At 40.1% G+C, this 27,798-nt stretch overlaps 1 protein-coding gene across 1 annotated transcript in view; it reads left to right on the top strand.

Moving 5' to 3' along the window:
• Positions 1–852: 852 nt before the first annotated feature.
• ITSN2 (intersectin 2) overlaps positions 853–27,798 on the top strand; it is an 82,978-nt gene continuing 56,032 nt past the window's right edge. The window contains 2 exon segments of the mRNA XM_032683941.1: positions 853–936; positions 13,948–14,011. Coding sequence (XP_032539832.1) covers positions 13,981–14,011 — 31 coding nt within the window. The 5' untranslated portion in view covers positions 853–936; positions 13,948–13,980.

The following is a 27,798-nucleotide window of genomic DNA, read 5'->3' as shown; positions in this document are numbered from 1 at the left end:
AAACTGGAAAGGCTCATTAAGAACCCAGAAGAATGAGTCAGTGGAAAAATCTGCTCTCTACGAAGGTGATAGGTAATTATCTACAGGGCAAAAGCATAGAAAGGTGCTGTAATTGCCTATGCACGGCGAGATCTGCTCGCTGAGGAAAGAAAATGTCTAGTGTTTAAAAAGGATGGCATTTTTTCATGTTTTTCCTTCCTAAAGGATTCTTTGATTTTTGGAAAGATAAAGCCCTGAAACTCTACATATTTCAGTACACTGAGCCTGGTGTGAGTCGAATTTAGATCCTTGTGCCATCCCACTCCTCACTGGTTGCGGATGCCCCAGCGGGCCACACTTCCCATGGAAAAGCACCAACGGTGCTGTCACCCGCTCTCAGGTGGAAAAATCAGCTTAATCTGTGAGTCCTGCCTGTGCAGAACGACCAAACGAGACGCCACAGTTTCCAGTCGAGATAGGACTGGGATACAGCCGGAAAACTAAGGAAAAGGTAACTTATGGAGCAGATAGGGAGACAGCGGTTGGGAATCGAGCGAGAAAAATGTAAGCAAGGATGGAGATAAATTCCCTGTCAGTCGGGTCTTTAAGCAGCAGCTGTTCCTGTGTGCAGCAAAGGCACCGACGGGCTCGGTGCCCACAGCAGCGCTTGGTGACCCTGGGCCAGACCGGGGGGCGCAGCATCCTGGGACACAGCCACCCCTCACTCGGGCTCCGGCCGCGCACTCCTCGCACCGGGAAGCGGAGGGAAAGGGGGGAAGGGGAGCGAAGAGCAGCGCGCATCGGGCGCCCAGCGGCGCCCTCAGCCCGTGCCCGGCGGCCCCGCTCCCGCCCCCGCTTCCTCCCCCGCCCCCGCCGCCATGTTGTGGGGCTGAGCCGCCGCGGGAGGCGGAGGAGCCGTAGCCCGAGTGGAGCCGCCGCTCGCGGGCAGCGCAACAGGTACCGGCGGGGCGGCCGCGGGCCCCGCGCCCGGCGGAGCTGGGCAGGCGGAGGGGAGTGCGGGGGGCCGAGCTGCCGGGCGGGACAGGAGCGCTCCGGGGTTCTGCTGCCCCGAGCCGCTTTAGTTATGTTTGTTCCCCTTATTTGAGGCTGGTGGGGTTTGGGTTTGTTTGGGGGTTTGGGGAGGGTTTTTTCGGTTTTTTTTTGTTTGGTTGGTTGTTTTTTTTCTGGTGGGTTTGGACGGTAGCGGCGGTGGCTCCCGCTGCCAGCGCTGCTGCTCTCCTGTGCTCCATTACTGCTCTGCCAGCGGAGAAATCCCGGTGCCCGTGCCCAAACAGCTCCCGAGGTGAGGTGACTGAGGTGACTCGGACGTGGTTTTAGACCCCGGTTTGTTGCGGTGATGGTGGTTTTGGTACCTTGTAGCTACGGTGGAAACCCGGAGTTCGGAGAGATCGAACTGGTTTCTGCAGTTAAAGTTTGCGAAGTGTTTTGTCTGTAAATAGATTGGCTTTTCTTGGTCTCGACTTCTCCCCGCGGCATGTCGTAAATTCAGAAAATAAAATGTGGTTGAGGTACGTGATTCGGTTCGTTAAACATCAAGGTACCATTTTGGATACGGTAAATGGTTTTCACAGCAGCTGGGGCTTTGACATCTGTCACACTGCAGAACTCGAAAGTAGATCGTGCTTTAGATAGTGCCTGCGATCTTTAAGTTATTTTCTCAAGCGTTTCTCTTAAGCATCAGTTGGAAATTCCCCATCTAAAACACTGGAATGAGAAGTCACTTGCGCCCAGGCTGCCCTGTCCTGTGCATCGCTCTTTTGGGAACATGATGTTTTTTAAACTCCTTTTCTGTTCGTGCCGGCCTGTGGTGGCAGCAGCTCCCGCGCCGAACTCGGGAAAACACAGAGCATGTGAAGCAGTACGTGGTGTGGGTAACATCAGCGGTACATAAAATGCGGCTTGCTTTCAAGAGTTTTAAATTGTTCATCTGAAATTTGGTTGTCAGAAGCATCTACATCTGCTGATGCGATGATGATGTTTAGAACTACTGAGCACTAGGAACTAAATGGATAAAGAGCCAGCTGGGCTTCATTCTTCTACCAAACCTGGTTCATTTTTGTTTCCTTGTTTCCTCTCTACCTCCCCTGTTTGGTTTCTTTGTATTTTTTTATTCTGACTGAGCTGGGAGGGGCGTTCGCACCGCCATACCTCTGGGTATTTAGAGAAGTCCTGCTTCAGGCTCCGTGTGATGTGAAGAGAATTGCATGATCGCTGCAAACATGGATTTAGAGTGCTGTGTGCTCTCTGTTGAACAGAAATTTTTTTGTCAGATTAGCCTCCTAACTCAGATGCCTAAATTAGATCAAATGAATGTGCTTATCCTTTTAATTACTGTCCTGAGAGAATTGCATTTACTTTTTTCTCCTCTGTCTGTACAAGATCTGGGGTATGGGATGTGTCCCTGGCTGAATTGTAGCTGTCACTGTAATGGAAACAAGGAGTATATTCCTGTAGCAGTAACAATATAACAAAAACTGGGTACATATGGCTTGTTTGTGCTAATCATAAAAATAATAGGGTTATCTGCTATAGGTGCGGGTCAAAACAACAAAGCTTTATGGCTGTTTATTTTTTTTAACCATTCTTCTTGTAAGCAGAAAAATGCCTTGTCACATCAAGACAGAAGTGACCCATGGGATGATTTTAAACTGTGTTGATGAGAAAGCTTTATTTGTTGAGATTCAGGTATTACAGTGACTTTGACTACAGCAGTTCTTACAGCAGGGGTTTTTGCAAATATTTCTGTTGTATAATGTTGAAAATTGAATTAGTTTCATGCCACAGGAAAGAAGCAGCTATGAAAAATGAAGCTAAGTTCTGTAGGTGACAGTATTTCTTCATTGAACTGCTTCTCAGGAGCTAGTGAGGAAAACGGAGCAGCGTTTGGAAAGTGAAAGGTGATGCTTTGCTTGAGGCATTATCAAGAACCTTCACCCTCCTTGAAAACAGGTGGCTGTCAGGAAAAGACCTTGGGATGAGTTCCTGAAGAGCAGTGTAGTCCAGAGCACTAGTTCTTCTTCCAAATTGAGACAGAGGTCTCTGGTCTGTTTGGTTAACAGTTTACAAGTAAATTATCTGCTGTTACCTCAAAAGACTCAGTATGTAAAATTTGTGAAAACAGATTTTCATGAGTTTTTTCTTTTAAAAGCCAGAGCTGTTCTCTTTGCCTTTTGAAAACTAGTTCAGAAGTTTGATTGGACATCTTTATTTCTAATGTTAATTTCTGGCCTATTTTCACTTGAAAGGAAAGATCTCTGACATCTCAGTTTTTAAAATAGCTTTTAACTGCTTCCATTTGTTTTTATTAACCTTAAATGTAGTTACAGAATAATATTTTTTTGAAGAGACTTCTGGAGATCACCTGGTCCAATTCTTGTGAAAAGCATGGCCAGATCAGATTATGTCCCTCAGAGCCGTGTCTGGTTGTGTTTGGATTATTTCCGAGGGTGGAGATCCCACCAATTCACTGGGCAGCCCTCCCCAGTTTGGTGTCCATGCTTGCTCAGAGTGCATCCCAGCCCATTGCCCAGATTGCCAGTGAAGACATTAAACAGTACTGGCCATGGTATCAATTCCTGGGGAACATCAATAGTTCCAAACAGATGGATTTTGGAATACTGATGACAGCTCTTTGAGTCTGGTGATCAGGCAAGTTTTCCACTCAGATTACAGTGAACCTTTTCAAACTATATTCCACCAGTCTGGCTCTAAGGATACTGTGAAAGACCTTACTAAAAGCCTTCATAGAGTCAAAACAAGCTGCTGTGCCCTCGTTCACAGAGCCAGTCATCTCAACACAGAAAACCATGAGGTATTGGATGTGGTTCATCCTGGATGGACGGTGGCAGTTTCCCATCACTTTTTTGTTCTTCAAGCATCTGCAGGTGACTCACAAGGGGATTTGCTCCATTATCTTTCCAGGGACTGAAGTAAGATTTAGCAGCTTTCTGTGTTGGTGTACTGGCCCTTCCAGAAGATGAGTCTGATGTTTGCCTTTTTCCCATCATCAAGATCCTTGATCAGTCACCAGGGCCTCCCATAAATCACAGAGCTTGGTCTTGCAGTGACATTACCCCGTGTTCCTGGCAGCACTGGCCCTGTGATTTGTTCCATATATATGTATGCAACTGCTCTAATTCCTTGTTTTCAAGTTATTTTGACTTCCAAAAGCTGTCTTCAGTTCGTTGTAATGCCACATCTTTTGGCAAAGGATAGTAGATGATGGATCCTGCCATGTTTTTAAGTTTTGGGGGGAAGCTTGGTTTAGACACTGTGAAAACACTGGTTTAGTCCTGTGAATGTTGTGAGAGCAATAGTTTGCTCACTAGTGTTGCTTTTAGACTGGAGGGGTCATGTCATGTGTCTGAATGATGTGGGAAAGTTAGTGACCTTGCTTGAGCTTTTTCGTTTTAGGTGATGGTTGGTGATTTTTAAGATAACAAAGATAAAGTCGAGCTAATTAGAGAGTTCTCTTTTTTTATGACTGACCTGTTTCAAGAACTATCGCATATCAGTAAAACACTTAACGCAAAGTGTACTTTGAGGTTCAGAGGTTGATCCTAGGTATGAGGTGATATAGGGTAGTTACTGTATTCCTTTTACCTTTAAAAACATATTTTTAATTTCACCTTTTAAAATTGTATTTTCCTTATGTACATTTGATGGTGATAGATGACATAACAGTCTATTTTGTGGGGAAGCACTCGTGTTAGAGTGCCTGGCTGGATTTTTGGAAGTGCTAAGCAGCTGTTTTAAGTGATCCTGAAATTTTCAAGTGCTTGGTTGCAAATATTGCAGGTACCTGATTACCTCTGGAAATGGTGGTTTTGAATCTTGATCAGTATAGAACTGGGAGGCTTATACTATGTGTGAGTTCAAGTTCCTTCCAGTGGCAGAGCAGGGTAAGCCAAAATTTTAAGCCGGCTGTGAGCAGTGAAGCCTTGTTTTCTGTGGCTGTTTGAGATTAATGAGATGTGAGCTTGTGTTGAGTTTTTTCACGCTGTTGGTATATTTAGAGCAGCCTTTGGCATGTGGATTCTCTGGTGTCTAATATTGGTACTCAAACACACAGAAGTCTTTCTCTTCACTGAGGGCGCTAAATTTGGTTGTGCTTTCTCTGGTTGCCTGTTTTCATGAATCTTGTAGGCACTTAAGATCTTTGCAGAGTATACCCCTCAGTTGAGCTTAGTTCACATTGGATGATGGGGTTCATCAAAGTACATGTTAACTACTCGTCTCTTCTACCCTTAGAATGCCAGGCTAAGAATTTGAGCATCCTGGTTGCTTGGTTCCTATAATGTAACTGCTTTCATTAATTCATTTGTCTTACTTGTCTTATCAGGATGGTTGTGGGGTTTGTTGTTTCTGGTTTCTTTTTATTCTCGGTTTATTTAAGGATAAGCCTCTAGAAAATGAGATGGGGGATTTTATTTTGTCAGTTCTTCTTACTTCCACACATACTTTGTTGTATTGCCCATTGCAGGATGGTACAGAGACTGTAGTAACTTGTTTTTCTGGTATTGTTGTGACGTTAGCACCAAATGTTATAAAGGTGAGAATTAGGTCACATAAAAATTATAAAGTAAAAATGGAGCTGATGAAATGTCATTTTTCTTTAAATTGGGAATATTTAGAACTTTGTCAGTATAGGAAAGCAACCTGACCAGCTTGGTTACTTGGATCCTGGAGTTCGAATAATGGATTGAACATTAATATATAGATGAGCACAGTGTTGTGTAACTCTTATTTTCAGAACAACACATGAAATTCAAATGATGTAACATGATGACAGTAGCAGGACAAAGTGTTGGCATTTATTACCTTATAGAGCACAAGTACCTGAGAACTATTTTTAAATATTTTGGCAGTTACAGATAGTTGAAAAGGCATGGTTGATCCAGAAAAGTCACAGCTTCTTCGGAATAGCAATTCTGAGAGCAGCCAGTTTGACTTAAGACATTTTTGATATGGGATGTTGTGGCTTCAGCTTCAGAAGTAGCTGGTAAATAATTCTGAACTGGCTCTTCTAGTGAAAATATTCGAGGCTGATGCAAGTGGAGCCTGTGAAATGCTGTGGCATCAGTCATGAGCGATATCTGCAGTTAGTGATTCAGCAGCATACACATTAAGTAAGGGAAGAACAGGAAATGGGAGTTAACTAATTTTTGTTTCTAAAAGTATTACAATTGGAATGTGAAAACAAATGAGCTGTTATGGCTATATTAATAAATGTATTTAAAAAATCAGAACTGATTTAAATACTATTAGTCTTACCTTTCAAAGGTCAAGAATTCTACTGCTCAAAATCTAAAACTCTTGCTTTTTCCATTACACTCTTACGAGTTTCTTGAGGTAGGACAAGTCTCTGAGATACTTTTGTCCCTCAGGACATTACGTGATGTTGAGATGTGTGTCTAACACAGGTGATAATTGATTCCCTAAGTTCATTACATTAATTTGTGGTGGTTGAAACATTATTACTCTATGCTGTAGAGCTCAGTGGTAAAGGTTTGAAGAGACCAAATTTCAGCTGGATGCTTTGAAGGACTGTTCTTGGTAATAGAGCGTGGGTGACACTTGTGGATGAGAGTGGAGTTGGGAGTGGGGACTGCATTTTTACCTATCTGAAATAATGCTACCTAATTATTTTTCCCTGTTTTGACTGCCTTATGCTACTCTTTTCTTTTTCTCTCATGAGGTTTCCGTTTTTTTGATTCATCAGAGATAAACACCATTGCTTTGCTTTGAAGGCCTCTTGTGGCCTTTCTCCTCTCTGCTTGTCATCTCATTCAGTTTTGAGAAGTTGTGTGTGATGGTTTTGTGCACCTGACCAGCTTGAAAATACATAGCTAAAATGTAAATTGAGTCTCACTGAATGTTTTACCTTCATTAGTTTTATAAATGGTGAGAGATTGTTTTCTGCTGAGCACAGAGACTGCCCATGTATCTGTTGTTTTATGCTCAGCTTATAGCAGTCCCTTAGACGTCCTGTATGTTTTGCACTATTATCTGGGGCTGAAAGCTGAGCAGCAAGTCAAATAGCATCTCTTCTATTGTAAGGAGAAGATAACAATAAGAATTATTCTGTTAGATTTTTTTTTTCCCCCTCTGTTAGGAGGCAGATTTTGCTTCTGATGGAAGGACAGGAGTGGGCTCAAAAATTTCCTCTTAAGATGGCAAGATTTCAAATGAATAAGCTTAAAAGTAATAGGCTCTGAATGTTTCCAGTCACGGTTGAAGTAAGAAAATAATGAAAAGAAGAGAAAACTCATCAAATACTTATGTCCTGCCTAAGCCCACATTGACATAAATTAGGAGTTGAAACGTGGAAGTTGAGAACTGCAGGTTTCAAGATGTGTGGACCTCACCAAACAGCATTTTAGAGCGCTTGTACAACGCTTGCAAATAATTAGGTGTGAGAATTGGTGTGTCTCAAAAGAGGATCTAGAAAAAACAACATATGGAATGGGGAGTCATGTAAATTAGAAAGTAGGAAGCAAAAAAAGGCAAGAGTGTATTTTAAGTTACCACCCGTTCAGGAGCAAGTGTATCTCACTCAGCTCTCTGGGAAGGTTACGTTGTGCAGGCTTCTCAAAGGTAGAAGCTCAGAGCCTTTAAAAAACCCTCAAAGTTATAAATAGTCTACACTCTCCTTTTTGCTATTTTTCTTTTCCATTTTAAGCAAAGCAAGCAGAGGGAGTGATGTCTGTCTGTGTCTGGGATCAGATTAGTGAATGTGTTCTTCCAGGGCGTGACAGAGCTGAGTTCAATTCCCATCTTTTCCTGAGGAAGTTCATGTACATGTCTCCTGGGAGAAGGGCCAGGGATTTAAATAGTGAGCTTCCTGAAGTGGGATTCTCATTCCCTCCCTCAGAATAATTTCTACTTCGCAAAGAAGAATCAAAGCTGGACGGGCATGGACAGAGAGAGAGGGACTTGCAGATTTCTGTCTTAATGGTAAAGAATTTCACTTAGGAGATTGAAATCCTGAGTTGACGTTACTATTTCAAACACTGCTCATGAGTTTCCTTGAATGACTGTGCAGTAAAATGGGGGAAAACCCTCTCCTAGGAGGAAGGAAAGATCAGCTTTAATCTCCAGAGACAGAGGAGAGAGCTGAACTGTATCTTGATACTTTGAATGGGTGCTTTCACAGCTGAGCAGCTGTGTAAGAAACAGAGTAAACCCAGCAATACTGACCACACAATTCTGTTTTTTGAACAGAAACAGAGATTCCTGTATTTTGCATGGTCAGTATGTTCAGAGAGCCTGTTAGCTGGGCAAGGTGGGCAGAAGGATATTTGTCAAAAAAATACTTTTTGTGTTCTGTCTGGATAACTGTTGGGAAGGAAGTTGCTCTTTCACAGTGAGCAAGGAAGGGACTTTGTACCATAGGGGTAAGAAGTAAAATATTTAGCCCTTTTTTTTTTTTTTCTTCTTGGAATGTCAAAATATTAACTTAGGCTTTCAGTACTGCTATCCACAGTGGCAGAGGAGAGCAGGAAGAGCCAGCAATGTGCTACCCGGGATAGACTTCTCCGTTTTGTCACTGATGTCATTCATTCGTTATCAGAGTGGGTGGACTTCGTGAAGTTGGGCACAGTGCATTTTGAAAAGGCCATGTCACTGTGTATAACTCCACTGTATAAAGGAGATAAATGCTTGGCCTGACAAAATATTCTGATGTTTTTCTTTGTTTTTTGTTTCTTTTTTTTTTAATTAGTAAACTGTCCTACCAATATGTCTTGCAAAAAGATAAATTGTATTCCGTGCTGGTTAATAATGCCTTACTAATGCATATTATTCTCTCATTTTCAAGAGAGTAATCAAAAAATACCAGGGAACAACTACATGGGCTATTACACTGTCACTGTTTGTTCTGCAGATACTAATGAGTCGTCTTTGAATTGTCCAGGTCTACAGGTGTTGTAAAGAGTAAAATGGTCAACTAGTACTGCAGTCTCTGTCCTTGCTAATTGGTTAGTGCAGCAAAAATCTGCAGTATATCTTCTTCCTGCTCTTGGGGAAAGGAAAAGAGTAGTTAGTAGTGTGTCCACACGTGCTGCTTCCATGGTATTTTCTTTCTTCCAGACAGAGCTTGTTGCACCAGACTTTCATTCCTACTAAAACTATGTGGTTGTGGTTTTTCTGAGAAATATTTTGAAAAAAAATTGGTGCAAATATAAATATTAACAAAGATTGTGGTAAGGCTGTTCTTCATATAATGGCAATATACCCGTGATAGGAAAGAAGCTTTTTCTTTTCCCTTTCTCCTGCCGTGTGCCCAGCTCTAGCTAATGTTTTCTAATGCCTTCAGCATAGTCCTGAGGTCCCCCCTGCTTCTTGCAATCTCCTAATTTGTTTTCCCAATTTGTATCAACTATAATGAACTCTGAGAGAGGGAACAGCAGTTGCAGTTTGGCAGGTCAGTTTGTGAAAACAATTAGTGCTTTAAACATTGGGACTAGTCAGATGGTTTGTTTACAAGAACTTGCTGTTCTGCTATTTAAATGTAAGATCCAAGTTTTCCTGTTTTCACCCTAAATGGCAGCAGGACTTAATGTCGTCTATGATGTTCACAGGGATGTTTGATCCTGTTGTTACAACACGGATTTTGTGCTGTGGCTGCCACAGTTTCTTATGACTGATGGCTGAGTTCACCAAGCACCTCTCCTAGAACATTTTGGAAAAACACATAATTTTCTGTGAAATATTCTGGTGGTGATGGCCGTGATTTCACCTGTATCATCAGTTTGGGATAATGGTTATAGTATTTTCTTGATTTTTATTTTTTTCCTTTAGTGAACATTTTTATATGGCATTGGCTTTCTCTGTAGTATTGTGTAGTAAGGTTTTTTGGAAATTAACAGCTTTCACACCCATTAATGTTTAGAAGTTATTGAAATGATTCTAAAAAAACATAAATTTGACTTGAAGAATATTTTGCTGAGATTTTCATGCTACATAAGTGGTTTGCACCTGTGTCCCAAAGATGTAAGGTGCTTTTACACGTTTAGATCTTTATAGATGGCAACTGGAGCAACTTTATTTGGAATTTGTAAAAATAAGCAGCTTTTAACTTTGATATGTGCGTAATCTCCAAGCCTTTGTGATATACTGTGGGGACGTGGAAGGCAGAATACTTGTTGAGGACAAACTCCATACTTTGAGAAGGATTGTTTTCACAGACTTTTGAAAAAATTTTGTAGACTTCAAGTTTACTGGGCTGTTTCCTCCTTCTCTAAAAAAAAAAAAAATAATGAGGAGAAATTATGTTGCAGCAATACTTCTATTTTTCCTTTTTTTGCTTATCAGTACAACTTCAGAATCTGTCACCAGAGAAGCATGTGTGCTTGGTGTAACCCTGGTGTTCAAATGAAATGGATCTGTGCAAAGAGATAAAATGGGGTCTCAGTGCTGGTGAGATATGAAATCTTGTAAAAAACTCATTTATGATTTTTGGTTGCTTCTTTAAGTCATAGTTTTTGCTATTTGTGAGGCTCAATGTAGGAGGGTTTTGGTGCCTTTCGGATTTAGTATTTATTTAAAATATGACAAGTTCTGCATATAGACATAATAGTGAGACAACAGAGCTAAATCATAATTTAATCACATATCATTGCTGTAATGTACTCTCAGTAAGACTTGCTGGACAGTTCGCTCTTGTTTTTGGACCTAAGGATGGTACATCTACATGGCAATGCCCAGTGCAGACTTACCAGCTTGGGTCAAACCCAAGCTTGGGAAACTTGGGGAATTTTCAGGTTATGCTGAAAAATCCTGCGTTGAGAATTTGGCCTGCAATGTTCATTATTTTTGGGAGTGTTGCACTGAAACAGAGTGTCAAAGACTGTGGCATTAGAATGTCTGATCCTGGACTGCTTCTTTTGAGAGGACAGATAATGGTGTGGAGGATAACTTGGGAGTGCTGTACTCAGTGTCTGACTACAACTTCTAATTCTGCCTGATGTGAGCTATGAAACTTCTGTTATCACAGAATCACAGAATTGTTTGGGTTGGAAGGGACCTTTAAAGATCATCTTGTTTCAAACCCCCTGCCATTGGCCCCTTCCACTAGACCAGGTTGCTGAGAGCCCCATCCAGCCTGGCCTTGAACACTTCCAGGGATGGGGCAGCCACAGCTTCTCTGGGCAACCTGTGCCAGCACCTCAACACCCTCACAGTGAAGACTTTTCTTCTTATATCCAAGAAGTTACTCAGTCTGATGGAAATGAACCAGGGACTCGTGTGCTCTGTAGATACAGAGCTTTCATAAATAGGAAGGACCCTCACCAAGCTAAAGTGAGGTCAAAGCCCTCAAGATTTTTCAGTTGAAATTGATTTTAAAATATGGTATAGTTGAGACTCTAGGGACATCAAAATGAGGGGGAGGGGGTTTCCACATTTTGTGCGCATGAAGTTGCCTGGGTCACTTCTCACACTCCTGTGGTCAGCAGTTGAGGGTTTTGGAAGTTCAGTCTACATGAGCCATTTCAGCAAAAACAAGGCAAAAATCTGACTTTCTCTGTAACTGTGAGTTGTATGAAGTATTTTAAAAATATATATCTTAAGATTTTTGGGCTTTAAGAGTTAATCAGTTTATTATGAGACCTGTATTGTCTGATTATTATCAGATTTGTATTGTGAGGCCTCACCTCAAGTACTGTGTGCATTTTGGGCCTCAGAATGTAAGAAGGATATAAAAGTATCAGAATGTATCCAAAAGAGGGAAACAAAGATGGTGAAAGGACTAGAGGGCAAGACTTTTGAGGAGCAGCTGAGGACACTAGGTCTGTTCAGCTTAGGGACGAGACTGAGGGGTGACCTTGCTGTCTACAGCTCCCTCATTATGGGAGAGTCAGGGAGGTGCTGCTCTCTCCTCCCAGGTGACAGGGCTTAAAGCTGTGTCTGGTAACTTGAGATTGGGTGTAAGGAAAAAGTTCTCCACTGAGAGGGTGGTCATGCACAAGAACAAGCTCCCCAGGGAAGGGGTCATGGCCCCAAACCAGTTGGTGTTCATGAAGTGTTTGGGCAATGCTCTTTAGTTACATCATGGGATAATTTTTAGTGCCCTGTGTGGAGTCTGAAGTTGGGCTCAGTGATCTTCCTGTGTCCCTTCCTACTTGGGATATTCTATGTTTTTGTGATTCTGTTGTGATTACTCATTCAAAGAAACCTAAAAGCAGACTGAAAGTAAGAGGATAAAGTGAGCTGGAGGAAAGATCAGATGTGTAGCTCTTCTTCAGTAAGACTAAATCTGGAGCAAGTCACATGAAGGTGGAAATCTGCTGATTCTGGGGGTGTTCTCCAGCATTCTGCTTCTGTGTCATGGTTTCAAGTTTTCTTTTAGACCTTCTTGAGAGAACAGCTTTTGCAGAGAAGTGTGCTGGAGAAATGCTTGACAACCGTGGCAGCATTTTTTGGGAAGGCTATTTATAGATTTCAAGTGTCCCTTGGTAGATTGCTTGGTAGGTTCATGTCTTGGAACAGATCCATGCTTCCTTTTTACATCTTTGTGCAGTTGATACCTAATGTCTCTGTGAGAGATCATTTGGACTCACCAACTATTCCATTTACTTTTTTTAAATATGTATGTGTGTGTGTGTGTGTGTAGCCACAGATCCTAGACTCTTGTTTTTAGTGAAGAAATGTGCAATAGGTACAAAAAGGTGGAACCACAGTGCTTTCCAGTTCTGTGATTTTTGTGATGAGATGCACAGGAGTTTTCATGCAGAGGAAGGGAGTATGGGAAATAGGGGAATATGATATTTCCGTACTTAATATTAAAACCTGTGGTTGTATTGAGAGGGGAAGAGTTGGGTGGATTTTGTTTGTTTGTATGTATATTTGGTTTGGTTTTGGGTTTTTTTTGGTGTGGGGAGAAGGTTTGGTGTCTGAAGAGGATTGTTTGTTTGGGTTTTTTTAAATATTTCCTTTCTGTAGCCTCATCATGTACAATAATTTCTCCACATAGAGCACAAGGATAATGATGGATATATTTCAGTATTTAACTAAAATTGTCTCATCCAAAGTACAAGCTCGCTGCATTGTCTTAGTTCTATGTTTTTATAGCAGTGAATTTTTTTATGCTTTTACCTCAGATAAGTATTAGTGAATATTTTGCAATTCTAAAGAATTATTATTACAGGTGAATTATTATTAAGAAGAATTATTATTATTTCAAGATAATTATTGTTATTGTTATCTTGAAAGGATACATACTAAAAAAAACCAAAACTTGTCTTAGTACTCTGGTATTTATTATGAAAGTAAATTCTGTTGAGGCTCTTTAAATGCTGCTTTGAGTCTTTATGCAGTAGCTCAGGAAAAGGAATAACTTCATAGTATTGCTCCTGGAAAACTGGCTGGTGACAGACTTTTATTAGGACAAGTCTTTTTTTCAGAATACATCATGTAAGAGTGTTTTCTTTGTTAATAGTGCGTGGAGTAGTGGAATGGGTGAATTTGAATAATAATTGTTCTTCCACTTTTCTCAGCAGAAGCTTTTGGTTACAGAGCTCAGGATTGCACTGTTTTTTTCTGATATACATAAATATTTACCAGGGAGAGCTGGCAAAGATCTGCTGGGACCCCAAGCCTTTGCTCCCGCCAGGAGAAGGCTGTCCCCAGCCATATGTTCTGGCAACTGTTTGTGTACATCATGCAGCAGTTGCTAAACAGTTGGTACTGTTTTCCTTTAAGAATGTGCCACAAGGTCCAGGACTGCACTGCATAGCCTATAGAAAAAAAAAAGAGAGAAAAAGACAAAAAAATTCCCCCCCCCCCCTCCCCAGTGTAAATTCAGCTGGTTCAGCAGCAGCCCCAAGCCGGGCATTGTTTGCTGTCGGAAGTGGGAGCTGAAGGGACGGACGTTCCCCCGCTCAGCGGGAGCGCAGCGCAGTTTTGCCCTTGTTGCATTATTAATGGCACGATGTTTTTATGTTGCAGATGGCTAAGAGCTAGCAAGGCAGATCCGGGACCATGATGGCTCAGTTTCCCACAGCCATGAACGGTGAGTAGCCGCGCTCGGTTTGCTCAGGTCGGGGTGGGAGGTTTGGCTGGTTTTTGTGTGTGTTTTTTGGTACCTGCAGCGGCGTTGTGGTCACTTTGCTGCAGATCGCTTCCCGTAGCCCCACCTGTGCTGTGAGGCTGGGAGAGACACGGCAGAGGCATCACTGCAGTGTAATTTGGAGTGGGGATACGCCGGGAGTGTCTGGTAATCTCGGATCGTTTAAAGGGTTGAGGAATGTGTGAGTTGTAGTGTGAACACTGCCTGACTTCAAGTGGGGAATATGCTAAGTAATAGTTGATTAAACTTGCATACCTTTTCTGTTACGTAATTCAGCACAAAACGTGTTCCATTATAATCCATTACACTGTTTATTTCAAACAAAATATTTGAGGACGTCAAGCAGTTTGTGACACTGATGAAAACAACCAGTCTTTCTCAATTAAAAAAAAAAAAGGTAAGAATTTTCCTCAATTTAAAAAAAGTTAAGAATTTTTCTCTTCATTTTGTGCCCCTTCCTCTATAGAAACTTTTGGGTTTGTTTCTTGGTGATTTCCTTTCAAAGACATGAGAACTGGAACCTTAAAATTGTTTACATGTGTATGTATGGGACAGAACTTATTTGTGAAAATATGATTTGCAAAGATCTGCTCAGAAATTTGACATTTGCATGTTGTTTACAGAGCTAGCCAAAATGAAAGTGCAGGTATAGAAACAATGTTTTTCATTGTTTTGCATATTCAGTTATTCCCTATAAGGAGTATTTCTCCTGATGAAAGTGGGGAAATAGATACAAGAATAAGTATTTCTTAGCTCATTTGTCTGTGAAGGTTACTGCAGGACTGGGAGGTCTTCACTGAACTAATTTAGAAAATTGTCACTGCTGAGATAAATTGGGTGAGTAAGGGGAAGGCATTTTGGTTTTGTTGTGTTTTGTTTTGGTTTTTTTGTTCAAAAGAACAACATTAAGATTTCAAATTAACCCTCTCTTTTACGTACCTGTTTCCTATGTGCATAAAACATTTTGTGAAAAAAAAAAAAATCGTTGTGATCAACACTTTATTTTATACAGTCAGCTGCAGTTTCTTCCAGACTTTGTTTCACAGACCTAACAGAAAAAGAGAAGTAAAAGGAGTAAAATATGTTATACAATAGGGGGAAAATTATGTCCACCTTATTGGACATAATGAATTTTTTTTATAATTGCCACATGCTTTTTGCTTCTCAGTTTAAAATAAACAATCAGAAATTCTCTTTGGGGAAGAGAATTTATATCCTTGGCTGTCTCCATGTTTGATGTGTGAATAAGTTATTTAGTGTCTTTGTTTTGGCTTTTCACTCCTTGGTGCTGTTGTAGGATTGCAAGTGTATTGACAGCACTGGGCACGTACATGACTTGATCTCAGAAGCCTTAGTTTGGGAGAGTGATCCTTTCCTTGATCTGAAATCCCCTGGGCAGTACTGTCTGCTGCTCTCAAAGGGAATGGTGCCAGAGGATGATGCCTTTCCCCTCACAGAGTTTTACTGTGTTGAAAGGCATAGTAAGAGAAACACCGGGCAATAGTTAAACTGTTGCTCCTCACAGAATAGTTGAATGACTCTGTGTGTAGTTTTGTAGCCATATTCTTATCAGAATTGATTAAATTTCGAACAAGTCAGGTGGGGAAAAAAAGAATAGTTCTAATGTGATTTCTGGATAAATACTGAGCAACCTCTGCCCTTGAAATTGTTCGTTAGCCTGTGTTCTGCTTCCTTGCTACTTAGCACTGCTATAGTGGTTGCATTCAAAGTAGATCACCTGCATTTGCCACTCATTGCAGGAAACCTCTAATTATGTTGTTAGACCTTGGTAGTGACTTGAAGCATGAGATGAGGAATGAGGTTATGTGTGAGGCAACTAAGCCATTAGGCATTGCTGCAGCCTGGGAGCTCTGGCTGCCTGCCTCACCTTCATTTCAGCATAGTGTTGACCCTTCCCTTTTGTCGCCTGCTGGGGGAAATGGTGGTTTTCTTATGGGGGAAGAAACCTCTTATTCCTTCAAGGTACAATATTGTATCCTGATAAGAAGGTAGATTTTAGTTTATGATTAGTGTAAGGCATGAAGTAGTTTCTGTTTCAGGTTTCTCTTTCAGGATTATTTTTGGCACTCAGTGTTACAGAAGAGTGAGTGGATAGCGTGGAGCAGATGGGTGTACAAGTGTGTGATGATATGACACAGGGTGATAAGGAGTTTGAGAACTGCAGGGTTCAAATGTCAAAGCATGATGCTCAGTCTCAAATACAGGAGATGCTACAACACTTTGTTTACCAGCCTAAGCAGAGAAAGCCAGTCTGCACAAGACCCTGAGAAGGAAGGGTAACTGAGCCATGTGCTTGACTTCCAGTGGAGAGATTCAGCTTTATTGAGGCACCTTCAGAATATACCTTGGCTGAGCAGGCTCCCAGAACTGTCCAGCTTCAGCATGTGGCTGATGGCCAAACTGTGTGCTGTACTGAGAGATGGCACCTTCTGTTGTAATTCTGTGTCCATGTGTAAACTTTAGCTCGTTGCAGCGTTGTGTGCTCTAGGGGCACGTGCTCTTGCCACACCTTTCTTCTCTAAAGTCATGAAAGGACACAGCCAATGGAGAAGAGTTCCCTTTGACTCTCCATTGCTGTCCAAGGTGACCTTTGTGGATGCCTTAATAATAAGCTGGAAATTCAAAGAGGAAAAGCAGGACAAAAGAGCGTGTGTAGATTTCTTTACAAATTTATATCCCATGCAAAATATAAAGGTTATTATGACATTTTATATGAACAGGCAAGGCTGAGCAATATGTGCCTTATGTATAAAGTCTGCCAATTACAGCACCAGATGCATAACATACATTTATCTATGTGGAGTCCAGTTCTATCAAAGAGCCACTCCAGGCATATCCATCTCCCCAGTCTGCAAACAAGGTCAAGGATTCCCTACTGAGGCTTAGTTTTATCCAGTAACTGTCTGAATATTGATCATTTTTTCTGTGAAAATGATAATACAAACCCAGTTTATGGTAGTTCTCCTTACGTACAGTTCTCCATCTGGACAAAGCTTTCTTAGGAATTCATCTCAAGTCTTGCAAAAGCTTTTGGAAATGGCATTTAGTTAAACTAAATAACAACTCTCTTCAATAGTTGCGTTTCTAAAGAAAGACTTAATGTGCTAACCACAAACAAAACTTAAAAGAATAAAGGCTTTCTTTAATAGGTTAAGAGGTACTTCCATCTAATTTGTTTCTGTGATTGCAGCCTTTGTCACAGAGCAGGAAGAAGTGGCCTTCAGTGCCATGTGATGTGTTCTTTCCAGCTGGAGAGCAGTTGCATGATGTTTCTGTTCCAGGTCCCCTTCCTTCTTCTCTAGGCTAGATTTGTTCAGGGTTTCATATCAATGCTGATGCTGGATCTTGGTTTGGGGAGATTTAATCTTAACAGACCAGCTGGAACAAGGAAAGCAGTATTTGCCGATCAGTATCTTTCACATTGTTTCCTTAAGTCCTACTGGAATTTTTGGGCTGTGTGCTTTTTTTGTTTATGTTTTTATTTGTCCTTCCTCTTCCCTCCTACCACCTGTTTCCTTTCGATACAAATTTTTTGTGGTCCAGCAGGAAAATGTCTCTGATAAACTGAGGTGCAACAAGTAAGTCATGACTCATTTAATGTGCTTCTAAACCTTCATAAGTCAAATTGGATTTTGTGCTGCTCTGAACAGAATTGAGTTTTGTGTCTCCACACTTAGGTGTGTAGGAGACTGGGGTGGACATGAAGGGGTTGTGTGAGGTCCTGGTTTCCCTGTCAAAACACTCACTGATAGGTTCTGCTGCATGTTCTTTGTAAAAAAAGTCAGTCTCAAGACTTGTGGTCTGAACTTTTTTTTAATTAGGAGGAGCCCTGGTCATCAGAGTTCAATTAAAAGCTGCTTGAATGCAACCTGACTCTTAACCTTGTGTGAACTGTAGATACGGAAACTGTAGATTTGCATATCAACAAGCGTAGATAAAGATACAAATCTGAATTAGACCTTGCAAAGAAAATATCAGAACTTGTTCTTGCACCTAAAAGAAGGAAAAGGAAAGAAATTCTAAGACACGGACAAATATTTTCTCTGTCCTTACTTAGGAATTAATCCTTCCGCTCACTTTCCAATGAGGACGGTGATGTCAATTGATACAGAGCAAAATTAAAATGCTCAAGTCAGGGAAGTGTATATCTTCCATTATTACACCCTGCAAAAAAGTAGATTTTCATTTGTGTTTGCCATATTTTGTGTTTTCTTTAATCCTAACAAGTCAGAAATAGCCCTACAGGATTGCAGAATACAAAGTCTCTTATTCATATTTAATTATGAAGATAATATGATTCACATGGCAGATGTAAGAGGAAATCTTAGGAGGAAGAAATAATTAGATGTGGAGGTAAATGTTAAATGGAGTAAATGGAATCAGGTTTTACAAGGGAAGGTTTTAACAAGGGAAGGTTGTTACTTTATGCCTTCTTCACTAACTGAATTTTGTAGAAAAAGTGTAACAGATCTCAGGGTTGGACTTCATTAGGGAAATAACTGGCTAAAAGGGAGAGAAAATGCAAGTTTTAAACTGGAATGTTGTAATCATTATATTCTTCATGGATTTTATCTTAAGGCCAGTCTTAGTTATTATTTATGGCAATATTATCAGTAAAAAACAAATGTATGCTGGTTAAATTGGGCGATGTCACAAACTTTGGAGTCATTTCCCAGCCAGAATTACACAGTATGGGCCACATATCATTGGCTAAATTTCATCACATTTCTGTTGTGCTGTCTCCAAATAGCATTTTAGCCACAGCATTATGGGCTGGAAGGATTTTTGCTGTATGCTGGGAACTCAGCAGTTGGCTGTGACTAAGGAGGAAGACAACCGGATGTATTGGATGATCATGTAGTAATTACGTGATTTGAGGGAAAGGAAATGCATCCTAAAATGTGGTGGGTGAAATAAGGAGTGCTGTGTGCTATTGCCTAAGGCCCTGGTGAGACATCTTGTAGGATATAGGGTAGAATTTGGGTTATCTGCTGAAGAGGGGAAAAAACCTCAGGAAATTAAATAGATGCAAAGTTGGGGTTTGGTGTTACCCAGGAGAGATGAATTAAGTGTTGGGAAAGGATAGAGAGGTTGACTTTGCTGTTTTGGTGGATTTGTTGTTGGTTTTTTTTTTATTTCACTGCATTTACTTTTCAGTACATAAATTTGCTCTTTGTTTTTTTCTTAATAGGAACTAACTTGTCTTTGAGTACAATGTTAGCACAAGGGTAAATAGAGATGAATCACCTGTTGGTCTGGAAATGGGAATGGTTCTGTCAGCAGTGACGTTCCGGACCCTGATCAAGAAAAAAGTCTGATTGCCTTAAGGCAGAGCTTGCATTTTAGGAAGGAATTAACATATTAGAGTTTCTTGGAGAAGCAGAGCCTGCATGTGGTGACCTTGGAAGTCTCTTCCAATCCTGTGCTCCTAAAATGTAAAAAAGAATTAGGTAATAGTGGATATTAGTGTTAGGTTTTCATCCATTAACTTAATTTAAAGCTATATCTGCTCTGTCTTGCTAGGATTTTATTTTGTTAGTATCATGTGTTAGCTTTTAAAAGATAAATTTACACTGAGGGGGAAACCCAGGATGGTTTTTATCTGGAATAATAATACTGTAATGCAAGCTGCTTTATTCATTTGGGATGTCAGTGAGACTTCCTGGTGGTTTTTCTTCAAAGCATATAAAAACCTAAACAAAAAACAGAAGAAGATCTACAAATACTTCCCCAAAATGGAGCCAGAGGGCTGAAGGCTTAACTGAAGGGACTCAGAAACATAAATGTATCACATAGCCAAGTTTCAAAGGCTGTTAAAATTTTCATTTCCTTGAAGATTTAACTCCAAAGTTTGGGAAATATACTACTCCGATCAACTACTTTATGTGGCTGTTGTAATTTAGGGTTGATGAGCATGTGTGAAGTGGCACCATCTTAACATCTACTGAATTCCAAATTGTCTGTGATCATCGGGGCTTCTTTGAACAGGCCATAGATGATATTAATTAGTATTGGCAGAATGAGTTCAGGTTTAGCCCACTAATTATAATGGCAATAATAAACACATTTTTAGGCATTGTGGTCTGTCAGTCAATTTATATAATGCCCTATTACTTTAATTAGGAATCTTGTGTGTTCAGGCTTTTCAGTGTGCTGCATCAGTTCTTTCGGACATCTGTTGTTTTTCCTACAATGGAGCAGGAACCTGAAATCATCACTGAGATAGCAAGAAGGGTTGAAACCCTGGAAAGCTGAAAGAATGTCAGTGTTCATGGAACTAGCATTCTTGTTGGGTACCTTCAAAGAAGATATTTTAATAACTTAAAAACACTTGTGCTTTAGTTGGATGTGAAGTTCTCTGTATGCGAGTCTCAGGAGCAGGTAAGATCAGCTGAATATCAAGAGTTGTTTTAGTGCTGCTTATTGAAGTAATTTGCTTAAAAGTTTTATATATATATATATATATATATATGCATTTTTACAATAGGTGTTATATTTTAAAGCATGTCCCAACATTTTTCCCTGCATTTCTTCTCATGGCCATGATTTTCCGTTGAACTGTGATCTCTGTAGCACAGTTATTTCTTTAGGAAACATGTCTTTTCTGAAAGTCTTGCTTTCACTATTATAGAAGAGCTCTGCACCTGTTGCAGTGTGTGTTGATACTTGTATGGCAGTACTGAAAAAGGTGCACTTGTATTTTCCTAAGAACTACAGGTAGTAATTACTGTGCAACAAATGATAGTGCTTTCATAGCACTGTGTTTCATAGGAATTCTTCAGGCTTGGGGAAGAAAAATATACACATGTGAGTTAATGTGTGACCATTTTCTGATAGAGATGATGTGGGTTAGAAGGCCAGCAGAGTTATTCCTCTTATTTCTCACAGTCTTTATATTGAGATTGGATTAAGAAATACATGGACAGTACTTTTTAACCTGACCTGAAGATAACTCTACATCCACTGGGCTCCCTGTTCTGGAAATGATCCACTCTGCAGTTGCTGTTATACAAAGGTTCTGGAAAACCTATAATAAAACAGGAAATAAGGGTACCCATGAAAAAAATGTCCAAAGAGAGGATGTGGCTCTTGTGTTAAGGGAGACTAAATGAATTAGAACTGTTTAGTTTAGTTTTAGAGAAGAGGCAACTGAGATGAAGGTACAATAGAAACCTGTAAAACCACAACAGTATAGAAAAGGCTAACAAGGGAAAGAATATTCACTGGGTTTTTTCAGCACTGAAAAGGAAAGCAGTGCCTAGTGAAATTATTGAGCTTAAGGCAAACAGAAGAACCTGGGTTTGTTTGTTGGTTGGGTCGTTTGTTTGTTTGTTTGTTTCACACAATGAACAACTCATTTTTGGGACTCACTGTCGCAAGATGCTTTGGAACCAAGGAATACATGGAATCAAGGAGGAGGAAGGATCTATGCCATGGCTATTAAATGCTTTGCTTTTTTCTTTGGTGCCTTTTTGGCTCAAGAAGCTTGCCAAATTGCTGCTTTCTGGCAGTTGAGAAACTCTAATACCCAGAGAAGAACTCTGTTCCAAATTCTAGTCCCTAAATGTCCCCATGAGCCATTGGGGAGGCAGGATTAGGGATTGTGGTATAAACTGATACCAGTGGTTTTATGAACATAAATTAGACTATTTTAAATTTATTATATTTAAAATCAAACTCCCATGTGTGCTGGGAAAGTAGTCTTGTGTATATGCTGCATATAGTTGGCAGGTTTTGCTAATTAATAATTTAACCTTCTAAGGAGTACTGCTTAAGCAAACTCTCTGCTTCTGTTACCTTTGTGTTTTCTTCTGGCTTTCCCTGTATTTTTTCCTTGTGCCAGGACTAGAAGTTACAAAGAGGAGTTTAACAAGAGTGATCAAAGATACAGAACAGCTTCCGTATGTGGAATAATTACATTGACTAGGACATTTCAGCTTGGAAAAGAAAGAGTGGGGATGGTGGATACAGTATAATGTTTCCTTCTCAAGGTCATCTGTCATTTTTCAGGCAGAGGAATGGTAATTAATCTCTGATAACACCAGAATGAACTGGTATCAGATGAAAGTACTGTTGGCAGATATCAAACATACAGAGCACTTTGCAGTGTCAAATAAACAGGGTAAACTGTAGGAAGCTGTGGATGCCAAAAGGTTACCTGGATTCCTTAAACAATTAGAGATAGGTGGATTTTCCTGCCGCTGATGAGGTGCCACCTCTGGTTCAGGAGCTGCCCTGGGAGCTGAGAAGCCATCCTGGGAGCTGAGAAGCCATCCTGGAGCAGTACCACCACGTGCTGTGGTACCACCACGTGCCTGTTGTTCTGTCTGGGATCTCAACTGGGGGAATACTCAGTCTGTGCTGGAAGGGCCGTTACTGTGTTTTGTTTTCTAAGTTATCTCCTAATTTCATTTTTGCCAAGATCATTCAGGAAATGCCTCTTCATTTTCCTTCTCTCCCACCCTTCCTGTGTAATTTTTTTTTTGTTGTTCTTCTCTTTTCCTCTTTTCTTTCAAGTCTGTATTCCAATTCTCTGCAAATGTAGCCCATCAGCCTTCCTCCTGGTCCTAGACTTCCTCCTCAAGTCTGAAAACCCGGAAATGTGGTTTTTACTCTAATGGCCAGATAATGATGAGAACTACAAAAATTACTGTAAAGGATTTAATATTCCTGAAACAGAGTTCTTCACTGATTTTATGTCAGTGTATGTTTTTGTAGGAGAATAATTTCCTTTACTCCACCTAATTTCAAGTTTCATTTTGAATCCTCTTGCCTGGTATTTTTATTGCCTGCATTTCTCTTGGTGCAGAAAGATTTACTGGCTGCTGCAGATGGAAACTCACCTGCATCTTATTAGTTTCACTGCACTCCACAGGGATTTGCTAGACAATAATTAAACAAATTATCCTTTTGTAAATTTTTAATTAAATCAGAGGGTTTTTTTGTGACTGCTGGTGAGCAGCAGCGGCATAAAAAATCCATTTTCAGATTTAGAAAAGTTTAATCCAAGCTCTGGTCTTCTTTTTCCTCAAGCATGGTGACTAAAAACTTTTATTTTCCTCATGAAAGACTTTGATGCTGTACAGGTTGACTGAGTTTACTCAAAAAGACTTCTGATTTGTCCTTAACTGAAGGGTAAACTTATCTTCCATTTTCTGTGTCATGCTGGAAAGGAAGGCTATGGAGTCCATCAGCTGGAAGTTTGGTAACCTTAAAAGCAAATGGATGCCAGTCTTACAGCTGATAGGGCAGAATTTGTCAAAGTATGGTTATTTCATGCCTTGATAATGTTGCTTATTTGAACTTCTCATACCTTCTGTTTGAAAGATTCTTGTTGGTGTGACTTTTTTCTTCTCTTGTTTCCATTTCTAGAATCCATCCAAAAGTATTAATTGCAGATTTAGGCAAATGACCGTCGCCCTATACTGGGCTCTGGTGAGGCTGCACCTCAAATCCTATGTTCACTTTTGGGCCCCTCGTGACAAGAAAGACATTGAGGGGCTGGAGTGAATCCAGAGAAGGGCAACGGAGCTGGGGAAGGGTCTGAGCAGCTGAGAGAGCTGGGGGGGCTCAGCCTGGAGAAAAGGAGGCTCTGGGGGAACCTTCTCATTCTCTACAACTCCTTGAGAGAAGGTTGTAGTCACGTGGGGGCCAGTCACTTCTCCCAGGTACCAATAAGACAAGAGGAAACAGCCTCAAGTTGCACCAGGAGAGGTTTACATTAAATATTGGGATCAGTTTCTTCACCAGAAAGGTTGTCAAGCATTGGAACAGGGTGCCCAGGGCAGTGGTGGAGTCACCATCCCTGGAAGTGTTTAAAAGACTGTAGACATGACACCGAGGGACATGATTTAGTGATGGGCTTGGCAGTGCTGGGTTAATGGCCGGACTCGATGATCTTTAGGTCTTTTCCAACCTAAATGATTCTCTAGTTCTGTGATTCTGGGCACAGACAGAGCTATGTTGTTGGATAGAAGAAGGGGCTTGTTTCATGTGCTGCATCAGTGTTAGTAACTCAGCAACTACAGGTGGTTTCAGTGGCATTGCTTCTCCAGAATTAGGCGGAAAATACTTTTCTGTTAATTGCTGGTATTGAATCTGAGGAAGGCTTAGGTTAAGCCAAGTCTGCGTGTCAACTTCTTCGTGTAAGAAAAGAAGTTAATTAGCTTTCAGGAATAAAGCATAAGTTTACCAACATTGCCTGTTATAGTAATTGCACTTTTTGATGAGAAGTAGAAAACTTGCCTCATTAAAACTTAAATTAAAAAAACTCTATTGAATGAATTGTCACAAATTCTACAGCAAATTAGTGTAAAAGGTAGCATGTCATTGTGCAGTTCAGAGTACTGTCATGTTTATACACATTTCCTAATGTATTTTCTGCATTATTGGAGTTCTAACAAAACTTGAAAAATATTTTTTGTTAGTACATTTTCAAGTAATGATATGTCTGTGTTTTGCATTTTTGGTTTGCTTTTGTGTGGTTTTTTGTTGTTGGGTTTGTGTGTGTGTGTTTTTGTTATTTTGGGATTTTTTTGGTGGTTTTTTTGAATGTTTTGCTTCCTTGATGTGTTGTTTTATATTTCAGTGGAGTTAGCAATAACTCAATTAGAAAGGATCTTCTGAAAATCCATAACCATAATGACTTAAAAATTTCTGTGATTTTTATAAAGTATAGCAATACTATCCTGTTGTTATAAACTGATAGTTTAGGTGCTTTGGAACAGTCAAGTGTGCTGTAGGATTCAGAAAAGGAGTAGATCTAAACTGTTAGCATGGATTAGACTATTATGTATCTCTAAATTGTTTTAGGGATTATACTCCTTCTAAAAGCAAGGATTATGTTTCCACATTGAGATCATTGCATGACACAGAAATTTTAATGTTCTTCCTTTATGGATTTTTTGTATTGAAGTGGAGAGGTGCCAGTGATGATACCATCAGGCAGAATTTTGTATCATATCTTGTAGGAGTAGGTGGATAGTTTAAATAAGCCCAGTATTTGATTTTAGTGAACTGCTAACCTAAGGCTTCCCTGTATATCAAAGTATCTGGAAATCTTGTACATAATGTAAAGAATACAATGTGGCTGCTGCTGCTTTGTCCTCATTTCTGTAAGTGTGCTCTTCAATTAAATAAGCATTTCTTGGCCAAATCTGTGTAGCCCTGCACTTGTCTCACACTGTTTAACAGACTGTGTGCAGGTACCAGTTATTTTTGGGTATGCTTGAAAATCTTTAGAAATTCCCTTGGCATCAGTGCACACAATTCTTGTAATTTTAATGAAAAAAACAAAATTGAAGGAGAAAGGTTTCCCTGTGTTTAATATGCTTTAGCTACGAGTGCTTCCTTTTAACTGTGGACACATTAAAAGAAGTTGATGAAGTTATAATTAAGTATAGACATACCCCTCTCTTCTGGTAGTTACCATGGTGTTGCTTAATGTGCTGAGAGCTTCCATGAAGCATTTCTGGTAGGACAAGTAGTCAGAGGATTAATGTATGTGTTGTGAAAGGAGGTTGTATGTGGCTCCTGCCATGGCCTGAGATCATGGGAGCTGTGAATAGGAGGTGCAGTCCTCAAGGAAGAGCAGGTGATGCCTTGGGACGGACTCAAAGCCACCGAAGTAGTGGTAGACACATTAGCACACCTAAATAGGAATAAATGCTGATTATTGGTCAGCATTTTCTCTTACGTTTGATATAAAGAATCAACAACGAAGGAGGGAAGCAAATATTGAAAATAGCAATAAGACTGATAAGAAATCTCAAGTTCAGACTAATGGTAGAAAGTTCCGTATGTTTTCAGACTCCTGGAGTGTTTATTCACCACTGAGGAAAAATTAGAAGTCTGATTCAACATCTCAGTTGGGAGCGTTAAATCCAATCTGTAATAAATAATTTTGTGGTAAACTTATCTACAAACACAGAAAGACTGGAATTATGAGATTTATCCCAATATGTCCTAGACCAAACAACTCTCTGGAGGCTCCTAATGGGAGAATATAATGCGATTGCTGGTTGCATTAAGGAAAACCCCTTGTTGTACAGCTTGAGGCACGTTGCTGCATATCTGTGCTGAAATTCCCCTGTCTTTAAACATAGGGATAAATATTTATTTAGGGTCATTATGAAGCTTCATGGTAGTTTTTTGGATGGTTAAAAAGGTGGTGGTATAATCACTCATCCTCGTGACTTACGTGCACAAGGAATGCTCTTCCAATTTAGGTTTACAATCTCTGTGGAGTTAATTAACTTTGTAGGTCGTAGGAGCGTAGTTTTTATTAGAGAAAAACAAGCAATGCCTGTGAGTGAAAAACAAACACAGTTCTTTGGAGAATGTAAGAAATGTCTTATAGTTTTTCACAAGTGAAAAGTTGCCCTTATCCTTATCACTAACACTGTTGCTCTCACTGCAGTACCTGTTGCCTACAGGTAGTACTAACCAGTGGCAGAGGTCTTACAGAGTGCTTTTAAGTCTGTTTACTTTTCTTCTAGAACTGCACTTTCTTTTCTCCCCTCTTTTTCAATGATAATTTACCATTTTAAGTAAAAAACTGTTTGTTTCTCTTTCTGATGTTGGCAGCCCACCAAAACCAGTCTTTTTTTTTATTCAGAAGATAACCTGTCTGATGCAGTGTTGTAAAGGCATTTCTTGAGCTTTCCTACGAAATGCTGTGATTCCACCATAAGCAGACTCCCATACTCTCTTGTAGAGAGATGTCTTTTATTTAAAATGAACTCATAGGAACAGAAAATGTTGTTTAAATCCCCAGCTTGTTTCCAAAAGTAGAAAATTGCGAGTGCTAACACACTGAATTACAGAAATAACCTGTTACATGAAGGTAAGGGCAGTATGTGTTTTGTCATCTTCAGAGAAGTCTTAACATTACGTTAAAATCATGTTGAGCTTCAGGTTGTTTGTGTGGGTCTTTGTCATTCCGTATGGACTTTCTACATGGGTGGATTCCACATGTGACTTTGAACTCTTGGATGTGTTGTAGAGTTGAGGAGTGGGAAAGTAAAGGAGCTTTCACTGTTGGTTTTCTGTTTTGGAATAGAGAATCTGCAGAAACATTTCTAGGATTGTGAGTCCAGGTTTCCCATGTTGAGTCTCAAGAACAGTTGCCAGTCCTGACATTTATCTCAGTTCTTCTCTGAAAGTGTTGGCCTTGTGTAGAACAGAAAGACAGTTTAACCTCTGCCTTCCAAAAGTGTTGCTAATATAGACGTGTTTTTTTCATAAACAAAAAAAGCAAGTGAAGACAACAGTTACTCTATTATAGGGAAAGTCTCTGTGGAGAAAAACCTCTAGAGCTCAGCATTTCTTGAGTTTTGATTCCTGAAAATGCAGTGTAGTCATATACAGTCCAGGCGGACCTTGCTTCTTTTGTGAAGTTGTGAGATTGTAAAGTAACCCCTTTAGAAGAATAATGATTTTATTCTTATGAGCGATCATCTTGTCAGAGAGATTGTACTATTTTTCCCCTCCAAAATTTTACCAGCTATAGTTGGGAAAAATTATTTGTCTCTTGAAAACATCCAGGAAATTTAAGCTAAGTCAGAAAAGTAGCAATGTACTATTCATTGGCTGCAGCAAAGCCTCTCATGAGAGCATGTAGTAGCAACTGTATTTGGATTTATGCAGAACTGATTTTTAAAAGTATTGTAGTTCACTGCTACTTGATGCCAGCTCAGAACCTCTGGAGA

Source organism: Chiroxiphia lanceolata, chromosome 3 (genome assembly GCF_009829145.1).
Source record: "Chiroxiphia lanceolata isolate bChiLan1 chromosome 3, bChiLan1.pri, whole genome shotgun sequence".
Lineage (NCBI taxonomy): Eukaryota > Metazoa > Chordata > Aves > Passeriformes > Pipridae > Chiroxiphia > Chiroxiphia lanceolata.
Note: the sequence above shows the minus strand (reverse complement) of the source record. Positions and strands in the feature narration are given on the sequence as shown.